Source organism: Anolis sagrei, chromosome 8 (genome assembly GCF_037176765.1).
Source record: "Anolis sagrei isolate rAnoSag1 chromosome 8, rAnoSag1.mat, whole genome shotgun sequence".
In the NCBI taxonomy this organism is placed as follows: Eukaryota; Metazoa; Chordata; class Lepidosauria; order Squamata; family Dactyloidae; genus Anolis; species Anolis sagrei.
In genome coordinates this window covers 1399390-1412319 of record NC_090028.1, presented here as the reverse complement: position 1 = coordinate 1412319, position 12930 = coordinate 1399390, and the positions used below count along the sequence as shown (strand labels likewise).

General features: G+C 46.1%; 2 protein-coding genes across 3 annotated transcripts in view; one reads left to right on the top strand and one right to left on the bottom strand.

Moving 5' to 3' along the window:
* The window catches only part of CFAP263 (cilia and flagella associated protein 263), a 29125-nt gene extending 25086 nt beyond the window's left edge, over window positions 1–4039 (bottom strand). The window contains exon 1 of the mRNA XM_060788214.2: window positions 3765–4039. Coding sequence (XP_060644197.2) covers window positions 3765–3937 — 173 coding nt within the window. The 5' untranslated portion in view covers window positions 3938–4039. The remainder of the gene's footprint in view (window positions 1–3764) is intronic.
* Window positions 4040–5762: 1723 nt separating this feature from the next.
* CSNK2A2 (casein kinase 2 alpha 2) overlaps window positions 5763–12930 on the top strand; it is a 40092-nt gene continuing 32924 nt past the window's right edge. For both annotated transcript variants that reach the window (XM_060788031.2, XM_060788030.2), the window contains exon 1: window positions 5763–6161. In XM_060788031.2, coding sequence (XP_060644014.1) covers window positions 6058–6161 — 104 coding nt within the window. In that variant the 5' untranslated portion in view covers window positions 5763–6057. The remainder of the gene's footprint in view (window positions 6162–12930) is intronic.

Genomic DNA, 12930 nt, shown 5'->3' with positions numbered 1-12930 from the left:
GGGAACACTGCCTTTGCATTTAAGTCTGTTTTGCCTATGGACCTATTGCATTTCTATTTGTTTGTTTTGATTTTTTCCCCAATAAATTACAAAAACCTACAGCCCTGGTGTGGTGGTGTCTGGAGCAAGGTGAATACTATCCTGAGTTGCAACAGTGACCCCACAAAGAGAGGGACGGAGCCTTCCTTTGCAACCTCTCTTAGAAAGCATTCGGACTGGAAACAGAGCTGCAATCATGTAACACGATTTTTCTTCCTGGGTTATAAATCCCCTTTTCCTAATTGGTTCTATCATAGACACATAGAAAAAAGTGCATTAAACTGCAAAAAACTTCATCCTGCAGGTTATTTTGCTCTAGTCTTCCAGTGACTATCTCATCATTGAGTCTCCACCAATTCAGCTTAGTTTGTGCCACAAAAAGAATGAAGTTTCTGGAGTGGAACAACTCCTTTAATGTTGGAAAATTGAAATGTCCAGAACTTTTTGGAGATTTTATGATCTCTGGAAAGGCATGACGTTGATAGAAGTCACAACTTTTTGAAAAATGATGCCATAACCTCTTGATAAAAAGCATGACCTGTTAAGAGTCATAACCTTTTGGGAAAACAGCATTCTCCAGTATTCATTCATATATATATATATGTATATATATATATACACACACACACACACACACACAAGTCCATCGATTCCATCAGCGCTGCCTCTGGAAAATCCTGCAAATCTCTTGGGAAGACAGGCGGGGAAACGTCAGCGTGCTGGAAGAAGCAAAGACCACCAGTATTGAAGCGATGGTCCTCCGCCAATAACTCTGCTGGACCAGCAATGTTGTCTGGATGCCTGACTACCGTCTCCCAAAGCAGCTGCTCTACTCCAATCCGAAGAACAGAAAACGGAATGGGTTGTTGTAGGTTTTTCCGGGCTATATGGCCATGTTCTGGAGGCAATTTTTCTCCTGATGTTTCGCCTGCATCTATGGCAAGCATCCTCAGAGGGAGTGAGGTCTGTTGGAACTGGGAAAAATGGGTTTATATATCTGTGGAATGACCAGGGTGAGACAAAGGACTTTTGTTTCCTGGGGCTAGATGTGAATGTTTCAGCTGATCACCTTGATTAGCATTCAATGGCTTGGAAGCACCTGGGGAGAATCTTTTGTTGAGAGTGATTTCATGTGCCTGTTTTTTTTCCCCCTCTGTTGTTTTGCTGCTGTAATTTTTGAGTTTTTTAATACTGGTAGCCAAATTTTGTTCATTTTCATGGTTTGTTCCTTTCTGTTGAAATTGTCCACATGCTTGTGGATTTCAATGGCTTCTCTGTGTAGTCTGACATGGTGGTTGTGAGAATGGTCCAGCACTTCTGCGTTCTCAAATAATATGCTGTGTCCAGGTTGGTTCATCAGGTGCTCTGCTATGGCTGATTTCTCTGGTTGGAGTAGTTTGCAGTGCCTTTCATGTTCCTTGATGCGTGTCTGGGCACTGCGTTTGGTAGTCCCTATGTAGACTTGTCCACAGCTGCATGGTACACGGTAGACTCCTGCAGAGGTGTGTAGAGATATGTTTATTATAAAGTGTTATTTATAATGTGTTTAAACTGTATTTATAATGTTTATTATAAAGTGTTATTTATAATGTGTTTAAACTGTATTTATGTTTTACATTGGTTGCCATGTCCTAGCTGTGAGAGATAGGTTGCCATGGTGACAAGGCAAGAAGAGGAGGTGGGCGGAGCTTAAGGAGAAAAAGGTTTGAAAGTGACAGTTAATTTTCAGTCAGGAGGATGAGACCCTGAGAAGAGGGCAGAGTCAGTTAGGGCTCTGTGGTGTGAAGCGGTGTAAATTCAGTTAGTTCTTAGTATTTGTGAATATTTCTTCAGCAAGGGAGCTGAAGGGAAACCTCGTTAGATTGCTTGAGTTAAAAAGAATCTAACAGAGGGGGTTTTAGGATCGCCAGTAGTGGAAGACTGGAGATCAGTGGTTTGATCCGGTATAGGACAAACAGTGTGAATATTCACAATAGGGAACACTGAAATAATAAAGCACTTCACTGAAGAAGGAGTTTATAAGATTGTAACATCAGAAGCCTGAATGTATCTCGACCAAGCCATATTGTAACCATCAAGCATGTGTCAAGTTCAACATCTCAATATTGCAACAATTACGCTTTGTTAATAATAAACTTGTTCTCTTTGTATTTTAAACCTGCCTCCTCCATTGATTTTATGTTCGGTGCATTCCACTCTACCAAAGTTACCTCACAACGTAAATAGGGATAAACAGAGACTTTAAGACCAGCGTCTCTAAACTTATTGGTGGCAGTTTAATTTAACATTCTAGGAACTTTCTTACATTTTTGGTGCCATTCGGTGAGATAAAGACTTCTTTACATATTTTTGGTGGCATTGATACGTTCTTTACAAGGTGAAAATGGAATGTTGGAGGACAGGAAAAGAGATTTAAAGATGGGCTCAAAGCCAACCTTCAAAACTCTGGCATAGACACTGAGAACTGGGAAGCCTTGGACCATGAGTGCTCCAGCTGGAGGTCAGCTGTGACCAGCAGTGCTGCAGAATTTAAAGAGGAACGAATGGAGGGTGAAAGAGAGAAACGTGCCAAGAGGAAGGCGTGTCAAGCCAAGCCCAACTGGGACCTCCTTCTACCTGGAAACCGATGCCCTCACTGCGGGAGAAGATGCAGATCAAGAATAGGGCTCCATAGTCACCTACGGACACACCCTGGAGGATTATGCTACTCAGACAACAATAGTCCACCTACAATCAAAGAGCATTCTGAACCCCACCAATGATGGAATTGAACCAAACTTGGCACACAGCTCTCCCATGACCAACAGAAAATACTGGAAGGGATTGGTGTGTAGTGTCCTTTGGTTTTGGAGTTGTAGTTCACCTACATCCAGAGATTCTGATGTGCCTTCCCAGAAAAGGATAACCTCCAGCACTATGTCCCAGAAGCACTTTATTAGAGTTTAAGACTCTCTGCACATTGCCCTTGCCCAGAATCCCAATATATCACCTTTCACACCCAGCACTTTTTAATCTGTACCCATCACTGGCCCGGCCCTGGTTTTATTGTGTAATGTTTTGTTTTCGTTATTGCTTATGTTTTTAATTTGCTTTGCATCGTATTGTTATTGTTTGTTGTTGTTGTTGAGGCCTTGGCCTGTGTAAGCTGCATTGAGTCCTTTGGGAGATGCTAGCGGGGTACAAATAAAGTTTAATAATAATAATAAAAGATCACTGTGAACTCAAAAATGATGGATCTGGACCAAATTTTGCATAAATACTCAAATACTCCATATGCCCAAATGTGAACACAGATGGAGTTTGGAGAAAATAGAATCTTGACATTTGGGAGTTGTAGTTGCTGGGATTTATAGTTCACCTACAATCAAAGAGCATTCTGAACCCCACCAAGGATGGAATTTGGCCAAACCTCCCACACAGAACCCCCATGAGGGCCACAGCAATAATATTATAAATATATGTTTACGCTGTATGTTTTGGGGATGTTACTTGGAAACCGGCCTGAGTATCCCTCAGGGAGATAGAGCTGTATACAAAGAAAGTTTATTATTATTATTATGATCACTAGTGGGGGTGGCACCGGGGAAGGGGGAATATCATGTGGTTGTTTATTCGGCTGAGGGGGGAAAGGAAGTGTCGTGAGGCGGTGAGGGATGGCGGGAGTGGCAGGCCAAAGGCCTAAGAAAGGAGGCTTGTCCTGGGGTGTCTTCCCCGAGTGGGCGGACCTGGTCTGCTGGATGGCGGCGGCGAGGCTGACGAGGGAGATCTGGCTGAGGTCGCGGCGGAGCTCCTCGCCCAGTTCCCGCGACTCCCCGGCCTGCACGCTCTCCCGCTCCGAGTCCTCGTCCGCCATCACGACCAGGCCGCGCAGAGAGACCGGAGACGAGGACGAATCCATGGCGACGAGGAGGAGAATGGCCTTCTTGGGGTGGTGGTGGTTGCTGTTGTTGTGGTTGCTGAGGCGCCGAACTCCCTCACTTCCGGCCACGCCCCCTCACTTCCCTTCTCTTCTGGCCCCGCCTATTTCCCCTAGGACCCGGATGGGAGTGGCAGCCTCAGCTTTCCCTCAGCTATGGCCACGCCTACTCTGTCACGTGACTCCCTTCAGTAGAAAGGCCGCTTTTCCTCACTTCTGGCCACGCCCCCTCAAGTGAATTTTAATAAGCAGGAGTTTCCTTTACTTATGGCCCCGCCTACTCCGTCACGTGATTCCCTTCAGTAGGAAGGTCGCTTTTCCTCACTTATGGCCCCGGCTACTCTGTCACGTGACTCTCTTAGGCTAAAGTCGGCTTTTCCTCACTTCTAGCCACGCCCTCTCGCGTAAATTTTAATAAGGAGGAGGGGCTTCCTTCACTTAAGGCCCCGCCCACTCCGTCACGTGACTCCCTTCACTAGATAGGCCGCTTTGCCTCACTTCTAGCCACGCCCACTCATGTACATTTTTAATAAGGAGGAGCTTCCCTCAGCTATGGCCCCGCCTACTCTGTCACGGGACTCCCTTCAGTAGAAAAGGCTGCTTTGCCTCACTTCTAGCCACGCCCTCGCATGCGAATTTTAATAAGGAGGAGGGGCTTCCCTCGCAATCGGCCACGCCTACACCGTCACGTGACGCTATTAAGTAGAAAGGCCAACTTTCCTCAGTTCTCGCCACGCCCTCCCAAGTGAATTTTAATAAGGAGGGGGAGCTTCCCTCGCAACAGGCCACGCCTATTCTGTCACGTGACTCCCTTTAAGTAGAAAACGCTGCTTTGCCTCATTTCTAGCCGCGCCCTCTCAATGTGAATTATTAATGAGGAGGAGCTTTCCTGACTTATGGCCCCGCCTACTCCATCACGTGATCCCTTAGTCTAAAGCCCGCTTTGCCTCACTTCTAGCCACGCCCTCTTATGTGCATTTTAATAAGGAGGAGCTTCTCTCGCAACCGGCCACGCCTACCCCATCACGTGACTTTCCCTAGCTTTGGATTGGAGTCCTTCTCTTTTGTCCCCTCCCTGATTACAAGGGCCTGCTTCTGGCCCCGCCCCTTGCCTACGTCACTCCTTGACTACAAGAAGCCGTTTCTAGCCCCGCCCTCTTTTTTACGTCACTCTGATTACAAGGGTCCGCTACCGGCCCCGCCCCTTTGCCCTACGTCACTCCCTGTTTACAAGAGGCCGCTTCAGGCCACGCCCCCTTTAGCTACGCCACTCCCTGATTACAAGACACCGTCTCTGGCCCCACCCCTTTTGCTACGTCACTCCCTGATGACAAGAGGCCGCTTCTGGCCCCGCCCCTTTCTCTACGTCTCTCCCTGATGACAAGAGGCCGCTTCAGGCCACGCCCCCTTTAGCTACGCCACTCCCTGATTACAAGACACCGTCTCTGGCCCCACCCCTTTGGCTACGTCACTCCCTGATGACAAGAGGCCGCTTCTGGCCCCGCCTCTTCGCCTACGCCACTAATCAGGGAGTGGCGTAGGCAAAGAGGCGGGGCCAGAAGCGGCCTCTTGTCATCAGAGAGGCTGCTTCAGGCCCCGCCCCGTTGCCTACGTCACTCCCTGATTACAAGAGGCCGCTTCAGGCCCCGCCCCCTTGAGTACGTCACTCCCTTTGGCCCCGCCCTCTTCTTCACGTGACCCTCTCTAGCCCTGATTGGGAGTAGTATCCGCTTTCCCGGACTTGTCACGTGACTATCTCATTTCCGGCCCCGCCTCTTCCTGCCTGTCTCCGTGACGCGACTTCCTCTCCTGTGGGCTGGGCCTCTGTTGCGCCTGCGCGCCGGAAGCCCTTCCCCGTCCCTCCCCGGCCTGTGCCGGCGGACTTTCTCGGGGCCGGTGGGCGCCACGCCGCCTTCGCCTCCTCCTCCTCCTCCTCGCTTCCCCCCTCGGGCCTGGCCCTGGCGCCGCTCTTCCCCGCGGCCGGTCCGCTCCCGTTCCCGCTCCGGGCCTTCCTCAGGTGGGCGCCCGCCTCGCACGCCTCGCACGCCCGGCCCTTCCTCCTCAGGCCTTCCGCCGCCTCCGCCTCCTCCTCCTCGGCCGCCATGCCGGGCCCCGCCGCAGGGAGCCGCGCCCGCGTCTACGCCGAGGTCAACAGCCTCCGCAGCCGAGAGTACTGGGACTACGAGGCCCACCTCCCCGCCTGGGGGTAAGCGAACCACGCCATCCATCCCAGGCCTAGGCCACCTTGGGCCCTTCCTCCCGCCTTCCAGGGGGTTTGGACTACAACTCCTATCATTCCTCACAGCCTCAGGCCCCTTCCTTTTCCCCCTCAGCCGCTTAAGCGGCTGAGGGGGAAAAGGAAAGGGCCTGAGGCTGTGAGGAATGATGGGAGTTGGAGTCCAAACCCCCTGGAGGGGGGGGGGGAGGGCTCAAGGTGGGCCAGGCCTGGGATACAACTATCTATCTATTTCAGGCCTCCCTCCCTCCCTCCAGTGGTTTTGGACTCCAACCTCTTAGGAATGATGGGAGTTGAACTCCAAATCACCTGAAAGGTGGGTGGGTGGGAGGGCCAGGCCTGAGCTGCATCTCCATTGGTATCTCTCTCTATGTACCTGTATCTATATCACAATAGCTATATCTGTATATACAAACAATAACAAATATCTGGATATTTCTGTCTGTGTCTATCTCAGACCTCCCTCCCTCCAGTGGTTTTGGACTTAGGAATGATGGGAGTTGAAGTCCAAATCACCTGAAGGGTGGGTGGGTGGGTGGGAGCGCCAGGCCTGAGCTGCATCTCCATTGGTATCTCTCTCTGTGTACCTGTATCTATATCACAATAGGTACATCTATATATACAAACAACAACAAATATCTGGATATCTCTATCTCGGGCCTGGACTACAACTCCCACTTTTTAGGAATGGTGGGTGCTGAAGTCCAAAACTACAGCTATATCTGTATATACAAACAACAACAAATATCTGTATCTATCTGTCTATATCTATCAGGCCTGGGACACTTTTTAGGAATGGTGGGAGTTGAAGTCCAAAACTATATCTGTATATACAAACAACAACAAATATCTGTATATATCTGACTATATCTCAATCCTGGGCCATCTTGGGCCCTCCCTCCTGGTGGTTTGGACTACAAATCCCACTTTTTAGGAATGGTGGGAGTTGGTGTCCAAAACTATAGCTATATCTGTATATACAAACAACAACAACAACAAATATCTGTATATATCTGTCTATATCTATCTATCTATCTCAGGCCTGGGCCATCTTGGGCCCACCTTCCCTCCTGGTGGTTGGACTACAACTCCCACTTTTTAGGAATGGTGGGAGTTGAAGTCCAAAACTATAGCTATATCTGTATATACAAACAAGAACAACAATCTATCTATATCTATCTCAGGTTTGGGCCCACTTTGGCCCTCCCTCCCTCCTGCTAGTTTGGACTACAACTCCCACTTTTTAGGAATGGTGGGAGTTGAAGTCCAAAACTATAGCTATATTTGTATATACAAACAACAACAACATATATCTGTATATATCTGACTATATCTCAGGCCTGGGCCATCTTGGACCCTCCGTCCCTCCCTCTAGTTTGGACTACAACTCCCACTTTTTAGGAATGGTGGGAGTTGAAGTCCAAAACACCTGGAGATAGGGAGGGAGGGCTCAAGGTGGCCCAGTACTGATCTACATCTATATTTATCTATCTCTGTGTGCCTGTATCTATATCTCTGACTATAGTTATCTATCTGAGGCCTGGGCCATCTTGGGCCCTCCGTCCTTCCTGCTGGTTTGGACTCCAACTCCCACCATTCCTAACAGCGATAGGAGTTGAAGAGCAAAACACCTGAGGGAGGGCCGAAGGTGACCCAGGCCTGATCTACATCTCTAGCTATCTGTATATAATAATAATAATAATAATAATAATAATAATAATAATATTTATTTATAACCTGCCACCATCTCTGGGTGGTTTGGACTCCGATGCCTGCACCTGTTAGGAATGGTGGGAGTTGAACTCCAAATCACCTGAAGGGACGGAGGGCCCAAGGTGGCCCACGCCTGATCTGCATCTCTATCTATTTGTATCTGTATCTATATAATGATGGGAGTTGGAGTCCAAAACCCCTGGAGGGAGGGTGGGCCAGGCCTGGGATACAACTCTATCTCTCTCAGGCCTCCCTCCCTCCAGTGGTTTTGGACTCCACCTCTTAGGAATGATGGGAGTTGAACTCCAAATCCCCTGGGGGGTGGGTGGGAGGGCCAGGCTATAGCTCTATCTGTATCTATATATCTATATCTATCTCAGGCCTGGGCCAATTTGGGCCCTCCCTCCCTCCCTCCAGGTGTTTAGGACTCCAACTCCCATCATTCCTAACAGCCAGTAGGAGTTGAAGACCAAAACACCTGAGGGAGGGCCCAAGTTGGCCCAGCCCTGATCTACACCTCTATCTATAACTATGTATGTGTATCTATATAAGTATAGCTGTAATTATATCTGGACCTACATCTCTAGCTATAACTATTTCTTTATCTATATCTATTTGTCTGTTTCTATGTAACTATAGCTATAACTATATCTGTATCGCTATCTGACCATATCTATCTATCTCAGGCCTGGGCCAATTTGGGCCCTGCCTCCAGGTGTTTTGGACTCCCAACTCCCACCATTCCTAAAAGCCAGTACGAGGTGAAGTCCAAAACACCTGGAGGGAGGGCCCAAGGTGGCCCAGGTCTGATCTATATCTATATCTATCAATCAATCTGTATCTATTTCTATGTACATACCCGTATCTACATAACGATACCTATTTCTATATCTGTTTCTGTAGAACTAGAGCTATATCTGTATCTCTATATATCTATTTATCTATCTCTATATATAACTATATCTGTATCTATCTCTATATATATTTGTATAGCTATAGCTCTATCTATCTGTATCTATCTATATATATAAATTTGTTAGGCTCATCCAATGAGGAAAAAAACTCAAAAACCCCCCAACGAAACTTAACCAAAATTCCCATGCCCATAACACAACCCACAAGGTACAAACATATCTACTCAAAATGAAAAACAACACAACAACACACTCACAAAATGGCAAAACAACAAAACTAAAAAATCCCCCAACGAAACTTAACCAAAATCCCTGTGCCCATAACACAACCCACAAGGTACAAACATATCTACTCAAAATGAAAAACAACACAACAACACACTCACAAAACAGCAAAACAACAAAACTCAAAAATCCCCCAACGAAACTTAACCAAAATCCCCGTGCCCATAACACAACCCACAAGGTACAAACATATCTACACAAAATGAAAAACAACACAACAACACACTCACAAAACGGCAAAACAACAAAACACAAAACCCCACGCTCCACTCCCCCCGCCGCCGCACACACACACGCAACCCCACGCTCCATCACTCCCCCCACCGCCGCACACACACGCAACCCCACTCCCCCCGCCGCACACACACACACACGCAACCCCAGGCTCCATCACTCCCCCCGCCGCCGCACACACACACGCAACCCCACGCTCCATCACTCCCCCACCCCAATCTTACCTCCTTTTACTTCAGGCCACCTCCAAACCCCGCCCCTTCCCGCCCTGTCAAAATCTAGGAAAGACAGGTAGGAAGGAAGGAAAGAAGGAAGAAAGAGAAAGGGAGGTAAAGAAAAAGGGGGAAGGAAGGAAAGTTAGAGGAAGAGGAAAAGAAAAGAAAAGGAAAGATGGAAGGAAAGAAAAGAGAGACAGCAGAAGAGAAAGAAAAAGGGGGAAGGAAGGAAAGAGATAGAGAAAGAAGAGGAGAAGGAAAGATGGGAAGGAAGGAAGGAAGGAAGGAAGGAAGGAAGGAAGGAGGGAGGGAGGGAGGGAGGGAGGGAGGGAGGGAGGGAGGGAGGGAGGGAAAGAAGGAGAGAAAGAGGGAAGATTGGCCACAGCAACACGTGGCGGGTAAAGGTTATTTCTATTATTATTATTATGCTATTGTTCCTATGAGACCCTTTGATAAGTTTTACTATAGGCCACAGCAACGCGTGGCAGGGCACAGCTAGTATAACTATATCTGTTTTTATCTCTATATAGCTCTATCTCTATCTGTATCTATATAATTATATATCTGCATCTCTAAATCTGTATCCATAACTCTATATAGCAATATCTCCATCTATCTATCTATCTATCTATCTATCTATCTATCTATCTATCTGTATATTGCTATATCTATATTTCTATCTATATTGCTATAGCTATATCTGTATCACGCTGTATATAGCTATAGCTGCAACTGTATCTCTTATCTATCATACAGATAGATATAGATACATCTATATCTATTTTAATATATATGTATCTGTATTTATATAACTATATCTCTATCTATATATAGCTATATTTGTATTTATCACTATTAGCTGTATCTGTATTTCTAGCTATCTGTAGCTATATATCTTGATAGCTGTATATATCTACATCTAACAGTATATATCTATATATCTATACAGCAGGCATGGGCCAACCTCGGCCCTCCCTCCAGGTGTTTTGGACTTCAACTCACACAATTTGCAATGCAATATGTATACATTTATATATGTGTGTATGTCTTTATTTATATAGATACATCTCTATATATCTATATCTATATATACCTGTCAACTAGCTTAGGTTCCCAGTGATGCTCCTGTTACATCTTTTGTAATATGATATATACATTTTTGTGTTTGTCTGTATCCCTATATCTGTGTCTATATAGCTACATCTATATATCTAGCTAGCTGTATATTTCAATACATCTCTATACCTATATACTAGCTTAGGTACCCGGCAATACCCGGGTTATGTCTTTCGTAATGCTATATATGTGTGTGTGTGTGTGCGTGCGTGCGTGTGTGTGTGTGTGTGTGTGTATCTATATTTATTTGTCTATATCTCTATATTTATATCTTTATATACTAGCTTAGGTATCCGGTGATGCCCGGGTTAGGTTTTCGTATCTATATGTATCTATATCTATATATCGATACCTCTATAGCTATATATCGATACCTCTATATCTTTCTCTAGGTACTAGCTTAGATACCTGGTGATGCCCAGGTTATGTCTTTCATAACGCAATATATACATATTTGTGTAGTCTGTATCTATATCTATCTATACCTCTATATCTCTGTAACTATCTATATACTAGCTTAGGTACCTGGCGATGTCCAAGTGACATCTTTCGTAATGCTGTGTGTGTGTGTGTGTGTATATATATATATATTTGTGTAGACTGTATACCTATATTTCTATATATCGATACCTCTATATCTGTCTCTATGTACAAGCTTAGGTACCCTGCGATGCCCAGGTTACGTTTTTCGTAATGCAATATATATATGTGTGTGTGTGTGTGTGTGTAGTCTGTATCTATATTTATTTGTCTATATCTCTATATCTTTATATACTAGCTTAGGTATCCGGTGATGCCCATGTTAGGTCTTTCCTAATGCAATATATACATATGTGTGTATGTCTGTTTCTATATATTACATCTATATACTATTTATTATTTATTTATTTACGGCATTCATATGCTGCCCTTCTCACCCCGAAGACAACTCAGAGCGGCTTACAAGATATATATAAACACAATAGTAAAGGTAAAGGTAGTCCCCTGACATTAAGTCCAGTCATGTCTGACTCTGGGGTGTGGTGCTCATCTCCATTTCTAAGCCGAAGAGCCAGCGTTGTCCGTAGACACCTCCAAGGTCATGTGGCCGGCATGACTGCATGGAGCGCCGTTACCTTCCCGCCGGAGCGGTACCTATTGATCTACTCACATTTGCATGTTTTCGAACTGCTAGGTTGGCAGAAGCTAGGGCTGACAGCAGAAGCTCACGCCGCTCCCCGGAATCGAACCTGCGACCTTTCGATCAACAAGCTCAGCAGCTCAGTGCTTTAACCCACTGCGCCACATAAACACAATATATTACATTATTACCAAAGTACAATATCAGTATTAAATATTACTATATTGTACTATACCAATATATCGTAATATTATTAGTAATATTACATGTAATATAAACATATTATAATAATGGGAGCCCCCGATGACGTTGAGCTGCTGAGCTTGTTGGCTGAAAGGTTGCAGGATCGAATCTGGGGAGCGGAGTAAGCTCCTACTGTCAGCCCCAGCTTCTGCCAACCTAGCAGTTCGAAAACATGCAAATATGAGTAGAGCAATAGGTACTGCTCTGGCGGGAAGTTAAGTAGGTGAGGTAACGGGCGATGCCTGAGTTAGGTAATTTATAATGCGTTGTATACACGTGTGTGCATGTCTGTACAAGCAGTCCCTTGTAAGCCAGATGTTTGTAACTCTGTGACGGCTTGTAGATATAAGAATCGCGATAAATCATAATACAAGAAAGCGCAAGCCCACATTGCCCTCCGCGCTCCTCTCTGTGGGTCACTTCACTCCAAAGGCAGGTCTTTTGTTCAGGAAATACTTGTTTGGCATCGCCATCGCCTCCTTATCTGGGGCCCGTATCTGCCGACTGAGTAGCCTCTGCCCTGCTTCCCGGGATGGGTTTTCCGTCTGCCGCTCTCTCCTATCCAATCTTCCCCATCTTTGAGGCAAATGACCCAAAACCAGGCCAGGGTTGGCATCCCTGCAGGGAGAGAGGTTTGCATCAACCAAGCTCTTCCTTGAAAGCAAGTTTAGGCAAACTTGGGCCCTCCAGGTGTTTTGGACTTCAACTCCCACAATTCCTAACAGCCTACCGGCTGTTAGGAATTGTGGGAGTTGAAGTCCAAAACACCTGGAGGGCCCAAGTTTGCCTAAACTTGCTTTCAAGAAGACAAGAGCCTGCTAGAGATGTGTCGGTCCATTTCCTTGATAAACAACAGGTGAAAGAGTTGACATTGCATGTCGCAAACGACAGAATGGGGG